General features: G+C 36.4%; 1 protein-coding gene across 9 annotated transcripts in view; it reads right to left on the bottom strand.

The window, feature by feature from the left end:
* LCOR (ligand dependent nuclear receptor corepressor) overlaps positions 1-21288 on the bottom strand; it is a 142333-nt gene that overhangs the window by 66210 nt on the left and 54835 nt on the right. For 8 of the 9 annotated variants that reach the window (XM_012439399.2, XM_021672920.2, XM_012439400.3 and 5 more), the window contains 2 exons: positions 14156-14221; positions 13736-13815 (listed from right to left, as the gene is read on the bottom strand). In XM_012439399.2, coding sequence (XP_012294822.2) covers positions 13736-13815; positions 14156-14221 — 146 coding nt within the window. Of the gene's footprint in view, positions 1-13735; positions 13816-14155; positions 14222-21288 lie in introns of those variants that run through there. The other variant, XM_064374024.1, reaches the window with a different exon arrangement.

Raw genomic sequence — 21288 nt, forward strand, 5'->3', positions numbered from 1 at the left:
TAAGATAGTAATTGTTGTTTTGTATATTTACTGTAATTTAAAAAAATAAAAAGGTACAATCCATGAAGAAAATGCAAATAATTTCAAAAAAGATGGAGACCTAATAAATGGGGAGAGGAGGGAAGAAAAGAGAAACAGAACAAATACAAGCTCTCATAATGGAGGGGAAAGAACAAAGAAAGTCTAACATGCAAATACCAGTTCATAAGAAAGGAAAGAAAAAAATGAGACCTATACTCATGGGCAGAAAGAAAGAAAATACTGACTCTATTAAGACATTTAAATCAAACACTGAGGCTCTATAGAACTCTAGCCCAAATTTGTATATAAGTAGGCATATTCTAAACTTAGGTCACTGATTAATTCTAAGAATCTCCTCAAGCTAGCTACTGAAAAAAAGACAGAGAATCACAGAATTTTAGAGTTCAAAGGTACCTCAATGTGTACACATTCCAAATGCCTCGTGGTTTTTACACTGACAAAATGTAAAATGCAAAAAATAAGATTTTAATATCTAGACTTCAGTAATTTTTTATACTTAAAAATGCACTGCTGGCTAAGGAAATCTTATTTTACTTGAATCTTTTCCTTTCATGTTGCTGGTGTAACTAGAAAACTTTGAGCAGCACTGCAGATGAGAGGAGCACAGTTACCTCAGCCTATTCCACCTTATTCTTCTGTTAAACACTGCCTTCATATCTTAAGAGTTTCTCATCAGTCACTGCTATCTCTGTGAGGGCAAAGTCAGTTGGACACAGTTCTCACACTCAGGCATTCATGCCTCATTTAATTCCTACCAATTGCAACTCCTGAAGTTATACTGACTGTATTCTAATTTCAGTAGGAATGTCCTATCAATGTTCAGTAACTAATATCTTGTTGGTTCTCTTACAATCTTGCCTTTTCCAACTGTTTCCTCCTTTTAACAGTTTTAATTTCTGCCTAAGTATAGTACTTAAGCTTCCCCCTTTAGCTCCCAAAATCTTTACTTAAATTCTTTGCCTATTTTTCTATGGTCCTGTTTTCATCATCATTCCTTTCACTGACAACTTTTCAAGCTAGTAGTGTAGATGCATTTCTTAACTCCCACCAACACCCACATATTCATTAATGCTGTCAGACTTATTGTCTGGCCTCTACAACCAGAATTCTTGAGAACTTATCCTCTGAAAGTCCACTGTAGTATGTTTTGAGGGTACTTGCTCAATCCATCTGAGGTCCATTCTGGGAAATGGTACAGGAGTCCATGTTAGTTTGACAAACATGACAACCCATCCCCCTAGTCATTATAGAGTATGGGGCCAGGAAGATAACTGAATGTAAAATGGGTAACTAATTTATTTTATGACTCTATCTTCTTTTTAATCTGATTCTTCTTACTTCCTAAAATGAAGGTCTTTTATAAAACTCAGTATTTTGTGCTTTACTCCTCAAAAACTTTGTTCAAATAATCCAATCACATGTTTTCAGAAACCCTCTCCAGTATATTTTCACCTCAGATCTTTTATTTCAACTCATTTCCCACAACTGTCTACTGACAGTTTAAATGTTCACTCTCACCTCAAAATGGTTTGAGCTATCTCCACTATTCTCCTCATAAAAATGGCCACTGCACCGCAACTTCCCTTTCTCTCTTCTTGACTTCTGACTTTTAATTCACCATGCCAAGCCATCTGGGGTGGAAGCCTAATGTGAGTATCACTTCCCTCTCCCTTATTTATATATTTACGTAATCACTAAGTTTTGACAATTTATTTCAGATTCTCTACGCACATCGCTTCTTTACGCATCTTCACAGCCATTACTCTAGTTCAGTTTCATTTTGTGAATTATTTTAAGACTCTCCCATAATTTTCTCACTGTAAATCCTAAACACAATTACCAAACCAACCACTCTAAAACACACAAAAATCCTTTTAAGGTTCAGTTTGAGTTCTGTCTTCTAGATTAAGTAACTCCAGTGTCATCTACTGCATTTCTCAAACTGTTACAGTACTTATACTTTCTTTTATTAGCCACCACCTCTAAATTACTACCTATGGGAATGAGAATGGGATTTTACATTCCATGTTCCCTGCCTACATGGGAACTTAGGTTCTGGGTACACAGGATGGATGATTTAAATCTCCTTATAGATTACAAGTCTAATTGCTTTTGCCACCCACAGTTTCCTCAATATTCTACAACCAAGTGGGGACCAGGTCTTTTAATTCTCTGTTATCCTCTCTGGCCAAACACAGAACCAGACATTTAACAAACTTGCCAAATGATTAGTCTATTCGTTGACTACGACCACATAAAATTGAACAGAGCAGTCACCAATTAATGGTTTCCCCTAGCCTGTTTTGCAAACACCACCACAAATCAGGAGACAAAAAAAATAAATTCTTTGATATTTAACGGAATCTCCTACTGAGCACTAATTCACATCAAGTAGTTTTCTTTAATCCTTCTAAATAATCTATACCAGACGTCTCCGGAAATATGACAAGGTAAGCCCCAGTAATTTAGATTTTTACAATTAACTGAGCACCTAATTAACATGTATTAATTTGTCACATCTGTTCAACTCTGCATTCTATTTAAATCTCATATTTAAATATGAGGCGCAGTGGCTCAAGCCTGTAATCCCAGCACTTTGGAAAGCCAGTGGTCAGATCACTTGAGGTCAGGAGTTCAAGATCAGCCTGGCCAACATGGTGAAACCCTAACTCTACTAAAAATACAAAAATTAGCCGGGTGAGGTGGTTCGCACCTGTAGTCCCAACTACTCAGGAGGCTGAGGCACAAGAATCACTTGAACCCGGGAGTAGAAGGTTGCAATGAGCTAAGATCGCGGCACTGCATTCCAGCCTGGGCAACAGAGCAAGACTCTGTCTCAAAATGTATATATCTATACAAAATACATGTATTTTATATATATAATCTCTCCTTTATATATATGTGTGTATCCTTTAAGTATCTCATGTGTTTCTTTCTCACTCCTAGTGGAAGCTATATTGGTATTTTTTCCTCCACAGTTCTTTTTATATAATAAGTATTGTAAATACTTACTGATTTGTGGTATTCTGGTGTAAGATGACAGGCAAGTCACATCAAGAATGGTTGAATAAGCCCAAAGTAATATATTCAACATGAATACATGTTGAAGAATACAATAAAAAGGTAACAACTAGATTATCATTTGCTCTTAATATAAACTTTCAATGGAAGCAGGGCGAAGACAAGGTGAGAATGACTCCTGGACTACGAAAGGCCAGGTATCACTGCACCCTGTGCCGAGCACCTACATCCTGCTGCTAACACGGCCAATATGCCTAGACAAAGGCTGAAGGGGATGCTAAAGGAGACAATGCCAAAGTGAAGGAAGAACCACAGAGATCTGTGGGTTGTCTGCTAACCCTGCTCCTCCAAAGCCAGAGCCCAAGCCTCCAAAGGGCCCCGTAAAGGAGGAAGAGAAGGTATCCAAAGGGAAAAAGGAAAAAGCTGATGCTGCCAAGGAGGGGAATAACCCTGCAGAAAATGGGGATGAAAATCAGACCAGGCACAGAAAACTAAAGGTGCTGCAGATGCTGTGTGAAGCGTGTGCATTTTTGGTAACTGTGTACTCTTGCTGACTGTATAGTATGAAATACTATTTTTCACCAAGTTTCATAAAAATGCAGAATTTTGTTTTACTTTTTTTTTTTAAAGCTATGCTGTGAGCACACAGAGTATTTCATTGTTGCTTTTAAAGCTAAGCTATGAACACAAAGAATACTTCACTGCTGCTTTTTGGGGAAGGGGCACAGAATGTCTCCAAAGCTGGACTGATGTGGGGAAAATACCTTTCCCTTCTAGTTTAAAGACTTCCTCTTGGCTCCCAGGAGGTGAGATTTCCTGACTTTGATACACATGGCCACCATGACACAAAAGCCTTGTGGTATGGAAAAACAAATGTGTTTTTATGTCCTCTTCTCCCTTTCCACCTTTTGGCATCGATTTAACTCCCTTAAATCCAAACATCTGTTGGGACCTCAGCCCCAATAAATGGTTACCAGTGTGTCAGGCAATCTGGACTTATAAGTGATATCACTGAGATGGCACCCCTCAAAAGAGCAGTGGTTCCATTTCTAGATTGTGGATCTTCAGATAAATACTGTCATTTTCATTTCAATTCCTGAAAGTCAGGGGCAGCTCTTGAAAAGTTGTTAAACAATATGCTAAATGTCAAATGTCAACCCTCGCTCTAAACTTCCCCTGTTCAAAGCATCAGATGAAGACTTCATTTCGTTTTATAGAGGCTTTCTGATTTCTGTCCACTGAATAAGGGAGTCTGAAAGTTGTTCTATAGTGTTAACGACAGTCTGCCCATGTCCTGCCTGAAATACCATGATTGTTTATTGAAAGTATCTTTAATAAAGCTGGATACAGTTTGGCTTGGAGGAAAAAAAAAACTATCAATGTACTAAAATAGCAACAAAGGCCTGGAGCGGTGGCTCACACCTGTAATCCCAGCACTTTGGGAGGCCAAGCAGGGTGGATCACCTGAGGTCAGGTGTTTGAGACCAGCCTGGCCAACATGGTGAAACCCTGTCTCTACTGAAAATACAAAATTAGCCAAGCATGGTGGTGCACACCTGTAATCCCAGCTACTCAGGAGACTGAGGCAGAATAATCGCTTAAATCTGGGAGGTAGAGGCTGCAGTGAGCTGAGATCATGCCACTGCACTCCAACCTAAGCAATAAGGCGAGACTCCATCTCAAATAAATAAATAAATAAAATAAAATAGCAGTAAAAACTAAAATGTTAAAGAGATATAACCAAACAATGTATATTCATGAATCGGAAGAAATTATGAAATATTCGCAAAATATTTGCTGATATAGTGAAAAAGATTTAGTTACATGACTCCTGAGCTAGCTGGGCGTTGAAAGGTATCTATAATCTGGCTCCAACCATATCACTGGTAACTTCCAAAAATAAATGCCCTGTTCCACCCAGGATGTGCCTTCTCATCTCCGCTTATCCAGACTTAGATGCTTTTCAAAAACACAGATCAAGTTATAACTTTTTTTTTCTTTTGCAGACAGTCTTGCTGTGTCACCCAGGAACGATCTCAGCTCACTGTAACCTCCGCCTCCTGGGTTGAAATAATTGTTGTGTCTCCCAAGCGGCTGGAATTACAGGCATGGGCCACCACAGTCAGCTAAATTTTTTATATTTTCAGTAGAGATGGGGTTTTGCCATGTTGGCCAGACTGGTCTCAAGCTCCTGGCCTCAAGTGATCTGCCCGCCTGAAGCTTCCCAAAGTGCCAGGATTACAGGCATGAGCCACTGCACCCAGCCTCAAGTTCTAACTTCTTAGAACATTCTCCTAATATGCCAATAAAAAATACTAAATTTACTTTAGTCTTAACATTTAGTGCATAAACTAATTTTTTATTTTGGTATAACATCCTACTCTCCCATCATCCTTAATGAATTGTCATGCTATCTGTACTTTACAACAGCTATCTCTATCTCAGCCATACACAAGAAGAGACTCATCATTGAAGCAGTCCATTTTTAGGAGTTAACTACTAAAAGTAATTTCTTATCCTTCCCATCTCTGCCACCCTCTCACTACTACTAGATTAGCTCTTCGGTAGTTTAGAACTAGAGAGAGATCCAAGATGGCTGATCACTAGCAGCTCCGGATTGTAGCTCCCAGTGAAAGTGCAGAGAATGAGAGGACGCCACACTTTCAGACGAATTTTTGTTGCTCATGGACCAGGAGATTCCCAGTGGAGGAGCCCCATGGGTCGCCAGTGCAACTCTTGTGGCCGGCGCGGCAGTTCTTGGTGCAGAGTAAGCGGGACTGGGTCCCCTTCTGGCTGACGTTGGAGCTCCTGGAAGACAGTCACCTATTCAGCTGATATTGAAAGATGGACTCAAGAAGGGAGCGAGACTGGAGATTCCTGGGCAGAAAAGCACCATCAACCTTAACACCGCTGTTTTAGCCAGCGCAGTGGATTGCTCAGATTTCGGTGCTGGGAATTAACAAGTTGGACATCCACTCAGAGACCTAATTTGAAAGTCGGTAATCACAAAGACGACAGGTGGATAAATTTACAATGATGGGAAGAAACCAGCATAAAAAGGCTAAGAATACCCAAAATCAGAATGCCTCTCCCTCTACAGGGGATCACAGTTCCTCATCAGTGACAGAACAAGGCCTGATGGAGAACAAGTGCATTCCATTAACAGAAGTAGGCTTTAGAAGGTGGATGATAAGAAACTTCTGTGAATTAAAAGAACTTGTTCTAACCCAATGCAAAGAAACTAAGAACTTTGAAAAAAGGTTTGACGAAATGCTAATGAGAATAGACAATTTAGAGAGGAATATAAGTGAATTAATGGAGCTGAAAAACACAACTTCGCAAAGTATGCACAAGTTTTAACAGTCGAATTGATCAAGCAGAAGAAAGGATATCAGAGTTCAAAGATCAACTTAATGAAATAAAACGAGAAGTCAAGATTAGAGAAAAATAAATAAAAAGAAATGAGCAAAGTCTCCAAGAAATATGGGACTATGCGAAAAGACCTAATCTACGTTTGATAGGTGTACCTGAATGTGACGAAGAGAATGAATCCAAGTTGGAAAATACTCTTCAGGATATCATTCAGGAAAACTTTCCCAACCTAGTAAGGCAGGACAATATTCAACTCCAGGTAATACAGAGAACACCACAAAGATATTCCTCAAGAAGACCAACCCCAAGGCACATAATCATCAGATTCATTAGGGTTGAAATGAAGGAGAAAATACTAAGAGCAGCCAGAGAGAAAGGTCAGGTTACCCACAAAGGGAAGCCTATCAGACTTACAGCAGATCTCTCAGCAGAAACCCTATAAGCCAGAAGAGAATGGGGGCCAATATTCAACATCCTTAAAGAAAAGAACTTTCAACCCAGAATTTCATATCCAGCCAAACTAAGCTTCACAAGTGAAAGAAAAATAAAATCTTTTGCGAACAAGCAAGTACTTAGAGATTTCACCACCACCAGGCCTGCTTTACAAGAGCTTCTGAAAGAAGCACTACACATATAAAGGAACAACCAGTATCAGCCTTTCCAAAAATATATCAAAAAGTAAAGAGCATTAACATAATGAAGAACTTACATGAACTAATGGGCAAAACAGCCAGCTAGCATCAAATGGTAGTATTAAACTCATATATATTATTAACTGGATAAAAAGCCAAAACCCATCGGTATGCTGCATCCAGACCCATCTCACATGCAACGATACACAAAGACTCAAAACAAAGGGACAGAGGAAGATTTACCTACCAAACAGAGAGCAAAAATAAATAAATAAATAAAAAGCAGGAGTTGCAATTCTCGCCTCTGATAAAATAGACTTTAAAGCAACAAAGATCAAAAGAGGCAAAGAAGGACATTACATAACGGTAAAAGGATCAATGCAACAAGAAGAGCTAACAATCCTAAATATACACACACCCAATACAGGAGTTCTTAATGACTTATAAAGAGACTCAGACTTGGCCAGGTGTGGTGGCTCACACCTATAATCCCAGCACTTTGGGAGGCTGAGGCGGGTGGATCATGAGGTCAAGAGATCGAGACCATACTGGTCAACATGGTGAAACCCCGTCTCTACTAAAAATACAAAAAAATTAGCTGGGCGTGGTGGTGCACGCCTGTAGTCCCAGCTACTTGGGAGGCTGAGGCAGGAGAATTGCTTGAACCCAGGAGGCGGAGGTTGCAGTGAGCCGAGATCGCGCCATTGCACTCCAGCCTGGATAACAAGAGTGAAACTCCGTCTCAAAAAAAAAAAAAAGAGAGACTCAGACTCACACACAATAATAGTGGGAGACTGTAACATCACATTGTCAGTATTAGACTATCAACGAGACAGAAAATTAACAAGGATATCCAGGACTTGAACTCAGACCCGGAACAAGCAAACTTAATAAACATTTATAGAACTCTCCACTTCAAATACACAAAACATACATTCTTATCAGTACCATATCACACCTATTCCAAAAGTGACTACATAATTGGAAGTAAATCACTCCTCAATAATTGTATAGCATTTCATAGGTTTAAATGAAATATTGGTTGGCTGCTTGTTCGTTATTTTCTTCCCTTATTCCTTCCTGTTTCCACTATTAAGTACAATTATTGGCATTAAAGAGGTTTTCAATTCCCATTTTTAGACAGCATTCTAGCCTGGGCAATAAAGCAATAACTCCTGTTCTCTCTCCCTCTTTCTCTTCCTTTTTCTTCCTCTCCTTCATTCTTTTTTTTTCTTTCTCTTTCTTTCTTCCTTTTTTTCTAAAAAAATCAAAAATCAAAAATAAAATTAAAAAAAACTAGAACCTAATATTCATCTATATACAAAGTCATACTCTGCAGATTTAGAGTGTTCAATTTTTTTTTTTTTTGAGACGGAGTTTCGCTCTTGTTACCCAGGCTGGAGTGCAATGGCGCGATCTCGGCTCACCGCAACCTCCGCCTCCTGGGTTCAGGCAATTCTCCTGCCTCAGCCTCCTGAGTAGCTGGGATTACAGGCACGCGCCACCGTGCCCAGCTAATTTTTTGTATTTTTAGTAGAGACGGGGTTTCACCATGTTGACCAGGATGGTCTCAATCTCTTGACCTCATGATCCACCCACCTCAGCCTCCCAAAGTGCTGGGATTACAGGCGTGAGCCACAGCGCCCGGCTAGAGTGTTCAATTTTCTTTAAAAAACGTTAATTGCAAAACTTTGTTTTCACATTGCAAGATCCTAAAAAAAAAAAAAGATTAGCTGTTCATACTATCAACACATCTGTAATAAAAAAAATCTCATTAGATGGTTTTTCAGTGATATATAAAATAACAGATATACATGTACTTTAGTAAACATACATGTTTCAAAGCAATGACACTCTAGTACTAAGAGTACACCTAGTGCTCACACCTTGAATTCTTAATTCTCTGACTAAAAGTAACTAGAGTTCTTTGGAGAAAGCCAGGGCTAGGACAGGGAAAGTACATGTTAAGACTGAACATCTTTTCATGCCAAAAAGTAAAACAAAGTGCCTGAAAAAAAAAAAAAAAAAAAAAACAGGCAAGAAAGATGTCAAAAAGGGCGCAAGAGCCAATTTCAAAGGGCTCTAAATGGCCTTGGATAATGTGAACTGCAAAGTAAACAATGACTGTAATGAATTATAATCCACAGAATAAGAATTCGAGTTCATACTGATACATTAAAACAAAAACATAAATGGGGAGAAACAGAAGTTCTTCCTTACACTAGAATTCCAACTCATAAAGGTAGAATAATGGAAACAGAAAATCATTTGGTTAACAACACAGTAATATTTTTTTTCAGGCAATATTCATCAGTGGATGCTAAAATTAGTGTATGATCAAAAACTAGCATAATTTTTAAAAAGAGGATATTTACAAAATCTCAAAGTACCTCCCCCTACAAGGAATCCATTAACTACAAAAAGGAAAAAAAAAAGAAGAAAGAAAGAAAGAAAGAAATCTTAGAGAAAAGAGGCAGACAGCACCTTAACCAAGTGATGAAAGTATACATCGCCATGTGCTTTCTGATATAGTGCACTAAAAATGATACATCAGTCAGACTGTAATCCTGGACTGGATCTTGGATGAGATAAAGGACACTATTGAAATAAACGGCAAATTTGCAAAGGTTTGCAGATTATACTATTATATCATTGAATTTCCTGAATTTATAATTGTACTATGGTTATAACATGCTAACATTTGGAAAATCTGGCTAAAGGATATATGGGAATCCCTTTTACAATTTTTGCCACAGTTTCATAAGGCTAAAATTAATTTTAAAATTTGAAGCTTAAAAAAAGGTTAAAGGAAAGTCTCATGAATAAGCAGTACACAGAGAACTGTGTATATATGGTTGGCACATGTAAATACTCAAAACAGCTATTAATTATTATAATTTTCCAAGTTTATTAAGCCTCCTGACTTCTTAGTCACTCTTTTAATAAATATTTTAGAGTGCTTACTTTATGTCCATAAAACAGAAAAAGGGAAGAAGGAAAGAAGTAAGTAGGTAACTGAGGCAGTCAGTCACTAACAGATTCCTAACACAGCTAGGACTGGTCATTTCAAATATGCTTTCCCTCTTTCCAACTTCTGAGTTGGAGAAATTTCCAACTGAGGATTCTTTCCCTTTTTCCAACTGAATTCCAAGGCCTACTTAATTCTTGCTCTCTACTTTCCATGCTCCTGCTCCTACTGTTATCAAAATGCATATATTCTAAAAACATGGATCAAATCCCAGCTATGTGATTTCGCCCATAACTTAATGTCTCTGATCCTTTCCATTTCTTTCTTTATAAAACTAAGATTGTTTTGAAGATTAAATGGGAGCATGTGGCTGGGCGTGGTGGTGCACGCCTGTAGTCCCAGCTGCTTGGGAGCCTGGGGCATGAGAACTGCTTAAACCCAAGAGGTGGAGGCTGCAGTGAGCCAAGATCACACCACTGCACTCCAGCCTGGGTGAAAGAGCAAGACCCTGTCAAAAAAAAAAAAAAAAGGAACATGTAAAAATAACTGGCACATAGCAGATGCTCAGAACGTATTAGTTGCCTTTCCTTTCAAATTATATTCTCTAACTTCTGCAGGAGCCTGAAGTGTAGTTCAAAAATTTTTACTAATCTCTAGGAGAATCCCTGTTCTATTTCCCGAAGAGGCTACTTCATATTTTTCACCTATATATTTTTAAAAGTAAATATAAACAATGTTATTTGCTTTATCCATTCTACAGATTATTTACTGAAAATCCAACTAGCTAAAAGATATGCATAACTGCTGTTTCCCAAATATCAGATCAGTATTTCTAACTGCTTTTCCAAATACTACCTAGATTATTTCACCATGCCAACCTCAAACTCAAGATTCCAATACCATGCTCTATGCTGCCACCTACTGGCTATTACCACACTCTCCAGATAGTTCCTTCTTTAGAATCTGAAACCAGCCTTAAAATGCAAGTCTCAATCCAGTGGATATAATTTCCAAAAAAAAAATAAAAATATTTAGTTTCTAGATTCTAGTCCTGCTCAGACAAGATGCTCCAAATGACTACAAAGAGTTCCAATATAAACACTTTAAGTCTAACACAACTAAAGAAATACTATATATCTGACAATTTACATGATACAGACTTTCGCTTTTCCTATTTTCTATTACAAATGTATGACTTCTCTGAAAATAATAAATGCCAAAAAAAGGAGGTATAGTATCCAATGGAGAAAAACAGCTTTCCCAGAACCAGCTGAGTTGCCAAATGGAAATAGTATTCCTATTTAGAAAACCAACTAAAAACTGTAGAACTACAAACAGTAAAACAGTTGTTTTAAATGCTTCATCATTTCATGACTTTCTCTATCTGTATTTTCTTCTAAAAATATTCACACAAGCCAGTGTGGAGATGTGCATCTGTAGTCCCAGCTACTTGGAGGGCTGAAGAAGCAGGATCACTTAAGCCCTAGAGTAGTTCAAGTTCAGCCTGGACAACACAGTGAGACCCTATCTCTTAAAAAAATTCATATAATACTTTACCTTCATTTAGCAAAGGAAAACTCTCAATCATATCACAAGAATGTACTGTATACAACTACCAAGCATGACTCTCCTCCTTATCGTAAACTGAAAAAAAAAAATTAGTAACTTTTTTTCTTTTTATTTTTCAAAAGTTCCTATTAAATGGCTTGCTCAATAAATAGCCACAAGACATGTGCACGCACACGTGCACACACACACACAGAGTTTAAAATTATGAACTTCAACTTCACTGGAAGTTTAACTCAAAACCATGTTGCTTTACTTTCTAGTCTCTCGTTTTGGAGCCACATTAAGTTTGAAAACATCTTCCTCAATTCAACAAAAATAGACCATTCCAAATAGAGCAACAACTTTTTCATGTAGAAAACAACAAAAAGAAGTCATGAAAGAAGAACATTAAGAAGCTTTTAAGTTGGCTACATGTTGGCTTTCAAATTTTAAAGCAACTTGCCAACAACGATAAATAGTGATACAATGGTTATATGCAGGGGTACAAGGAAGCATATAGCATGGTCTATCTAGTCTTTAGCAGTTGACAATGTAGTCAGGAACAAAAGATTCAAACACAGAAAAAGATAAACAAAATAAGGCAGAATATTAACTGACAAGTAATTGACACAGATAATATTTACAACAGTGTGAAAGGTTGAAACAGCAATAGGAGCAGAGGAAGGGTGGGGCTTAAGAGTAAAAGCAAGGGAATTTCTAGCTGTAGAGAAAGGGTATGCTATGGTATAGTCCAAAAACTAGTAAAAAGCATCTTGTTTAAATGATCAGACCAGTTTAGCTGAAAGAAAATTGTACAGAAAGAAAAGTGGATTAAAATGTGGAGGGTACTGTGGCACTGTTAGGCTAATGAATCCACAAGACAATGAGAAAGTCATCAAAGACTAAGTATAAGGTAACATTTCTACAACCATTTGAGGGGTGAGGGTTGGAAGGAGTTTAACCTTGTAGGAATATTTAAGAGACTGAAGAAAACTAAGAGAGAGCTATAGTAATAATAACTGTGGAAATGAAAAAGAATAAAATTCATTATCAGGGAAAAACTGATAAAATCTGGTCAATGATTTAAGTTAAGAGTGTATAGGGCAGAAGAAAGTGTTTCCAAGGCTTTAAAACAGGGAATAGAAGTACCATGAAAAAAAAATAAAAGACAGTAAACCATTATTAATAAATGTTTCCAACAAGTGAAATGTTTTCTAAAGCAAAATTGTTTATGTTTAAAACAAAGCAATAAAACAACAGATACACAAAGGTTCAGCCAATTTATACAATGAAAATAATAGCATTCATGCCCAGATATTATGAAGAAATGTCTTAAAGTATAAACCATAGTACATCATAAATCTACGTGAATTAATAACTGCTTGATCTAGATCTACGTTACCATTCTTTTTTTTTTTCACTCCTCCGCCCCCCTTTATTATTATTTTTTGTTTTTATTTTTTGTTACCATTCTTTTTGTACTACAAATAACTGATTCCTTGAATTACCACACATTTTATTTTTAAAATAAACACAACAGTTTGAGACCCAGTTAACTGCTCTGCCTAGTGAACTATATAAATAAAACAATGCATGGGGCAGGCACAGTGGCTCATGCCTATAATTCCAGCACTTTAGGAGGATGAGGCAGGCGGATCACTTGAGGTCAGGAGTTCAAGACCAGCCTGGCCGATATGGTGAAACCCCATCTCTACTAAAAATACAAAAACTAGCCGGGTGTGGTGGTGGATGCCTGTAATCCCAGCAGCTCGGGAGGCCGAGGCAGGAGAATCGCTTGAACCCAGGAGGCAGAGGCTGCAGTAAGCTGAGATGGTGCCATTTCACTCCAGTCTGGGCATCCCAGCGTGACTCCGTCTCAAAAAAGAAAAAAACAAAAAAGCAAAAAAAAAAACAAAACAACAACAACAATTTTAAAATGCATGGTATGACACAGATTTCTTAATAGGTTAATCAACAGGATGGAAAGAATTTAAATGGCAAAACCCAGAGTTACCGTCAAACTCTTTCATAATTAAGTATAAAACCAAACCTTCTTTTACCTACAATCCTCCAACAAAGTAATACAATGTTTTAAGAAATGAAAACTTTAAAGTACTACACTAAATAAAAGTTCCTCAAGCTTCTTGGTTACCTTTACTTTATCTCTTCTCAAGCAACAGAATAAACAGTTTTCATCAAAAGTCCAATCAGAAAGGCTTTCAGGTTCACAGTCTGCAAAAAAATAGCAACAAATTAATAGTTATAAAAGAGAATTTTTCAGAAAATAAATTAGAATTAATTTCAAAATACTGTTTAACAAAAACCTAAGTAGTTGGGCCATATTTGTCTTAAAATTCTTAACTCTTAAAATTCTTAAGTTCTTAACTGCTCACTAGTTAATACATCATTAATAAATACATTAACAATATCAACTGAACACAGAAAGACACTTACATGAATACAGCTTTAACCCACATGAAACTGTGAATAAATAGGAGACTGAGGCTTAAATCACCAAGGTATCATGTATGTCACCAGGAAGAATTTGAAATACCAAAAATTTTTTGAATACCTTTAAATAAACTGAGATCTTTTAATAATGCAGGTCCAAACAGCCCTTCAAGAATACTTTCAAACCCTGAAAGGATAAAAACAAAATCCATTACCACAATAATATTCACTCTAGTATTGAAAAATCTTTGCATAAAAAAATGATGGTGTTTTCTTCCAGTTCTCAAGGATCCTGGATTACTATTGAAGGGATGCTTAGAAAAAAAGAGTGTCAACGGCAAATCTACAAGTAGCATTTGCATTTCTGTCAATGATTAATGTTCAACACAAATTCTGAGCACATTCAAGAACAAAACCAATGAAGGAATGGAAATTCACAAGTTCTCCTACCATTTTACAAAATCCCAAACACCTCTTTGTACAAACTCTCAGGCTCCATTTTAAAAGGTACTTTTCTCAATGAATGAATCAAACTGCTTCAAAATTTCCACAACTTACTAGAATTATCTAAATAGTGTTTTTTCAAATACCAATTGAGACAACAGATTTTTTAAGTTTATGAAATCTTCACTGAGAAAAACTACATCACACACATACAAGCTACAACATATATATATATATATATATATATATATATATATATATATATATATCTTTTTAAAGACTTTTGTAACTATTTAACACTGCCACAGTAACTATGTGCCGGTTCCTTTATAAATGTAAACCCTACTGATTATACTTACCAAAAAAAAAAAAAAAAAAATCCAATATACTTGTACACAAACATTTAAACTATTATGTCCTTCTACTGGAGTGAAAGCAGAAAATGAAAAAAATCAAAAACTTTTTTTTTTCTGGCTTATTACCTCAACTACTGGTGATCTACTCCATGACAAATATCTTTGTCATCTTGCAATTTTTTATGGGTCAAGAGAGTAAGAAACTAAGAGCAGGAATCAGACTGTATCTTTAAACAACATACCAGGAATAATGGATTAAAGCAGTGATTCCCAAAATGTGTGCCATGGACCTCACTGAGAACTCAAACGGTTATTACAAGGGGTCTATGAATCGTATGCACCCTCAGTGTGGCCATGTCTTGTTCTTGCAGTATACATACTACTTTTGAAATGCATGAGCATGTTACTACAACAAAGTAAATATAAAAAGTGTTACTGAATTCCTAGCAGCTTAGAGCACTGTGTATTTTGCAACATTATCTGTCACCTAGAGGCTTGTGATTTTTTAATTGTTAAAAAGAACTCCCATGCTTAAAAGATAAGGTACCACTTTATTTAAAATACTACAGCCTGCTGGATACATAAGGCCACCTTGCATCTATCAATTCTTTACCACAAATACAATCACAAAAAAAGATTTAGAATGAGGTAGAAATGATGGCCTCTGAATATGGTATTTTATCCGGCTATAAGAAGATGGTAATGTAAGGGATTTCTTTGCCTTAGTATTAAGCCACAATTTTTAGTAATCTCTAGTTTATCTACACTGTAATGAGAGAGCTGGTTTTTCTATACTACATGATATTTCCTAGATTCCAGATTTTTCATTTATTGTTAGGGAGCAATTATTTTTCAACTCTCTTTACTTCTCATCAAAATTATTCCAAGGACATTAGCAAAATCAAACTAACCACTCAAACAAATGGGAAGTATCTAGGTTTATTATATACCTACAAAAATTAAAACATTTTCCACTAAATTGTTATGGTTCCTTCTCTTCCCCACACTAGGTAGGAAAAAGGGTTAGGGTAGGGCCGTGGGGGTGGGGAGGCAGTGGTAAGAAAAGAGAAGAAACTGCTAGATACTGTCTATCTTGGCCCTGCAGACCAGATATTTTCAGAACACTCTGACTTAAAAAAATAAGTAATTCCCACAGCCTATCTACAATTCTTAAGCCCTCCTACCTGCCCCCACCAAGAGAAATTCTGATTTCACAAATAAAGTATTTCAACATCTTGAAAGTATCAAATACAGACTTCAAATAGCTAAAGGAAATCATTAAGTAGGTCTCATCCTGAAGAGCAAATCTAGTATTCTTTCGCCTAGGTTTACATAAAATTGTAACAAATTCCAAATCTACAGGCTGACCGTAAATTCTTGAAAAGGAAAAGAGTAAATATAGCGAGAAATAATGCCAGGAAAGAAAAATGCAAATAAAAGCTCTGGGAGATAAAAATTTTAAAGAACAGAATCTGATACAAGAAAAAAAAAAAAAACTGAGCAGAACATCAATAATATTAACAAAAAATGAGTCATAAATCAAAAAGCAATCACAAAGAAAGAACAAAAGCAAACAAAAAAACTGGTCATAAACACAAAGATTTAATCACAACTAATTTTGTTCAAAATAGCAACTGTAAACAAGTCACTCCTCTTTTGCTCATACCTGCAACAATACATTAAACCTTAACAAATATTATTGATTTGATACCATGAAGTCCTATTTTGCTACTCTCTGTTCACTGGATGTTAATGCCACTCAGTTTTATTAATACTAAATATTGAATTTAGCAGTTGCATAGCAACAGGGAATGTCTCATGTGCTATGCTTGACATTAACAAAAGACAAATAAGGGAAGAACAAATACATTCAAAATTTATACCATGATATCACCTAAAAGCCAGAAAAATCAATAACAAAATGCCACGGAAAACTAAATACTGAAAAAGACAGTCATGCCATTATGTTCAATCACTAGGGCTTTAAAACTACCTTTTCATATCACACATGAAGAAAAATTATCTTATGAAGTTGACTACTTTTGAAAGAATTCCTATTCAACATCACAACTGGTCTCAAGGTTGATCTCTAGTTTCTTCTTCACTGCAATCTGCACCATGTCTTCAGACTATTCCTAAAACACTGCTTCAATGATGCCAATATCTCTTCAAAGTTTACGCTGCTTAAAGAACAAACTCCAAATTCCAATTCAGCAATCAAAACTGCTTATAATTTGACCCTATCTACTGTTAGCTGGCTTACTTACCAGAGCTTTCCTGCTCATTCCCACAGCTCTGATCAGGATGGTCTTCTGTTGCGTTCAGTGATCATTTCTACTTCCTAATATTTTCTCAAGCCTTTGCATCTCACCTCTGCTCAAATATAGTATTTCTCTCCTTCTAGATACTCTTCAAATTGTTCAACAAATATTCATTTATTCGACATATACTGAGTCTATCATCTGCTAGGGACATGTTACCTGCCCTCATGGATCTTTAGTTTCCAGTTCTCTCATCCTCAGAATTCCCAGATCGTTGTTCGATTTTAAATAAAAGTCAGTTGCTTAACGTCTTCTTTGCTTTCTATTATTTGCAAAAATAAAATTTGTCACAGGCTATCTGAACCCTATGTTCTCATTTTTCTTTCTGTTCATTTATGTCTTGTCTCCTCAAGGAGAATTAAGGCTCCAGGAAGGCTAGGAAGCAATGTTTCTCTTACACGAACAATGTTTCTCTTACAGGAAGGCTTTACATGCCTACTTTTGGCTTCTGATTTAATCACACAGCTCTCGAAAACAGAAGATAGAAGACTAAACTCTCCCACAAATGTCCCCCTTCAATCTAAATCACAATCCATTTCCAACCAAAACTGGGGAAACAAGTTATAAAAAGTAACAGAATAAGAATATATCAAATACAAAGCTAACTAAGGTCAGCAATACAGCCTGTTCTTTTAGAAAAAAATTAACCAGAATGAAAAAGTGGTTTATAGGTCTTGGGACCTCTCCTCTGAGATAACCAGTATAGAGACTAGTAGTTTGAGAGACGTGCTAAAGGAAATGTAGGAAAATATCAGAAAATTAGTAATTTTTACATCAAGGTCCCCTGGATCTTATACTCAGGTTTGTACTGAGCTTGGTGCTCAATCTTCAATAAAGTACAGTCATGTGCCATATAACAATGTTTTAGTCAAGGATAGACTGCATATACCACGGTAGTTCCCTAAGATTATATTGGAGTTGAAAAATCCCTACTGCTTGGTGATTATAGTCATTGTAATGCTGGACTGCAATTACTTTATTCTTAGATAAATTTAGTGTAGCCTAAGTGTACAGTATTTATAAGTCTACAGTAGTGTTCAGCAATGTTCTAGGCCTTCATGTTCACTTACCACTTATTCACTGACTCACCCAGAGCAACTTCCAGTCCTGCACTCTCCATTCATGGTAAGTGCCCTAACTAGGTGTGACAATTTTTACTGTACCTTTTCTATGTTAAGAACACAAATACCACTGTATGACAATGAAATTGTGTGACAATGATGGCAAGTATTTCCTACAGTATTCAGTACCGTAATATGCTATACAGGTTTGCAGCCTAGAAGCAACAGACTATACCAAATAGCCTAGGTATGCAGTAGGCTATACCATGTAGGTTTGTGTAAGTACAGTTTATGTTGAAAAGTGATGAAACTGCATAACAATGTATTTCTCATAATGCACCCCCATTGTTAAGCAACACATGACTGTATTACATTTTAAAAAATATCAGTTCAAAGGTGCTCACTGGCAGTAATAATGTCCTAATAAACAAAAAGGGAATGATACTATCTGGAGTTGTTTGCTTAAAACTCAGGATGTGTGACTTGCTGCCACCACCACAATGAACTTCATAACAAGTCAGTCACAAAGTATTGGGTTGATGCAACAGTAATTGTGGTAATAATTTTAGAGCACTATATTATACAATCTTTTATATTCTATCCAAGGTGATTAAAGTAATCAATTCTTTTTAATTGACATTCGAACTATCTCAGTGTGTCATTCAAAGACCAGATGAACTTCTATAGGTAATGAACAACGATCATTCAGGCTTCTCTTCTCCTTACTACCCCTGGTAATTCATCTCATTATTAGAGAGCTACATTCATTAAGAATTCTTCCTCTCCTCCTGAGCACCTGCTCCCAGATAATGCATATGAACCCTATTTGTTGGCTCACTTATCACTCAGAATTACCCAGCACAAGAACTGATGACAAAACCTGGCCAGATACACCAAAGAGAAATAAAAACTGAATCACAACTAATGGCCCAAACTGAAACAGAATTAATAAGAAAAAAAAACAGTAGGACTTGAAGAAAAATTGTAAGCAGTTATTTTTATTGAAGTCAGGGAGGAATAGCATTTTTTTTTTAAGAGCAAAGAGCGCTGAATAAAAGAGCAGAGAATAATGCTTGAGGGGAGGAGAAAAACTACTAAAATAACCAAAGAGAATTAAGTAGAGAAATACACAACAAAGCAATGATTTAGAAAATCAACTTAAGAAATGCCCTAATATCAGTCTGAACAACATGGTAAAATCCTGTCTCTACAAAAAATTAGCCCAGCATGGTGGCACACACCTGTAGTCCCAGCTACCTGGCAGGCTGACACAGGAAGATCACTGGAGCCCAGGAGGTGGAACCTGCAGTAAGCCAAGATCCGAGACCATCAAAGACAGACGGATGAATGGATGGACAGCCCTAACAGTGTAAAGTGTCAAAGACACATATATCATGAGAAAAATATTAGAGATTAGGTGGTCAGACATGCAATATCTGTAAAACAGGATTTTAAATAAGATTTTTAGAACAAGAAAAGCCAAAAAATGAACATTTTAAAAATTTACATTAGGCTGGGCATGGTGGCTCACACTTGTAATCCCAGCACTTTAGGAGGCCAAGCTGGGTGATCACCTGAGGTCAGGAGTTCGAGACCAGTCTGACTAACATGGAGAAACTCCGTCTCTACTAAAAATACAAAGAATTAGCTAGGCATGATGGCGCATTCCTATAATCCCAGCTACTCAGAAGGCTGAGGTAGGAGAATTGCTTGAACCTAGGAGGTGGAGGCTGCGGTGAGCTGAGATCGCACCATTGCACTCCAGCCTGGGTAACAAGAGCAAAACTCCATCTCAAAAAAAAAAAAAAATTAAATAAAAAAAATTTTTAAGGAAGGAAAAAGAAACAAAAACTTCCTAACATTTATTACTGGCTTGAGTCTTCTTGTCTAATGGGCTCCATGAAATACTGGGGCAGCACTAGGGGTTGGAGGGGAAGCTACACATGTAGACTCTCCTGGTAAAATATTGGAATTTCAACAATAAAAATTTACAAGCTCCAAATATGGGAAATATTTCACTTAATTTTACTTAAGAGGAAAGAGATTTATACCACCAGTCATTTCACTGGTAAATGTAAATGCTAAACATCTATGGAGAGCTGGGTATGTATGGTATGTGGTGACACATACCTGTAGTCCCAGTTACTTGGGAAGCTAAGTGGAAGGATTGCTTGATTTCAAGAGTTCAACCTGAGCAGACTCCACCTCTTAAAAAAGAAAAAAAAAAAAAGCCTACGAAGCTGTGTTTACAAAATTCTAAAGGAAAAAATGTAGACAATGTGTTGCTTATGAATATTGAAAAAAGACATTTATAGATATTCTCCGATTTTGAAAGCAGAAGAGCCATTCACTCTGGGGGTAAGTGTTACTCAAAGTAGTTCCATTAAGTAAAATATGATCTGAAATAAAGATCTCCTGAAAAGGGAAAACACTGTTTGTATAAAAACTAATGGCAGGTGCTGTAAATTCCTAGTAATCTCTAATATGTAGTCAGTCTTCATTTTCATACTATTTTTGTCTTTTATTCCTTAAACGATCTTATCAGGTTTCTTTTTTAGTTTTCTTTTAAAAACTTACTTTTGACTTTTTTGATCTTCTCTATTGTATCTCTGATTTCATTAAATTGTACTCTAATTTTTTTTCAATTTATTTGGGTTTATTCTATTGCATTTTTTTCTAACTTATAAAGGATTCATTTAGTTATTTTCAGGTTTCTTTTTTTTTTTCTTAATCAAGTATAGGATGATTTAAAAGAATTAAAATTTTAATTATTTTATATTAAGAAGCAATCTGTGATAAACCAAATGTGGTATACCCATACAATGGAATAAAATTATATGGATGAATAAGCCTCCAACATAAGGTGCTAGGTGAAAAAAGGACAGAAACAAAAGACCACATACTATGTAAGTCCATTTATATAAAATGTACTGAAAAGGCAAATCTACGGATAGAATAAAGTACGTTAGTGGTTTCCTGGGGTGAGTGAAAATGAAAATAACTGCAAATGGGCAACATATTTCCTTTTGTGTTAAGAGAAATATTCTAAAAGTAGACTGTGGTGATGTTGCA

This window comes from Aotus nancymaae, unplaced genomic scaffold, assembly GCF_030222135.1.
Source record: "Aotus nancymaae isolate 86718 unplaced genomic scaffold, 86718_ANA_hifiasm-v0.15.2.pri h1tg000010l, whole genome shotgun sequence".
Lineage (NCBI taxonomy): Eukaryota > Metazoa > Chordata > Mammalia > Primates > Aotidae > Aotus > Aotus nancymaae.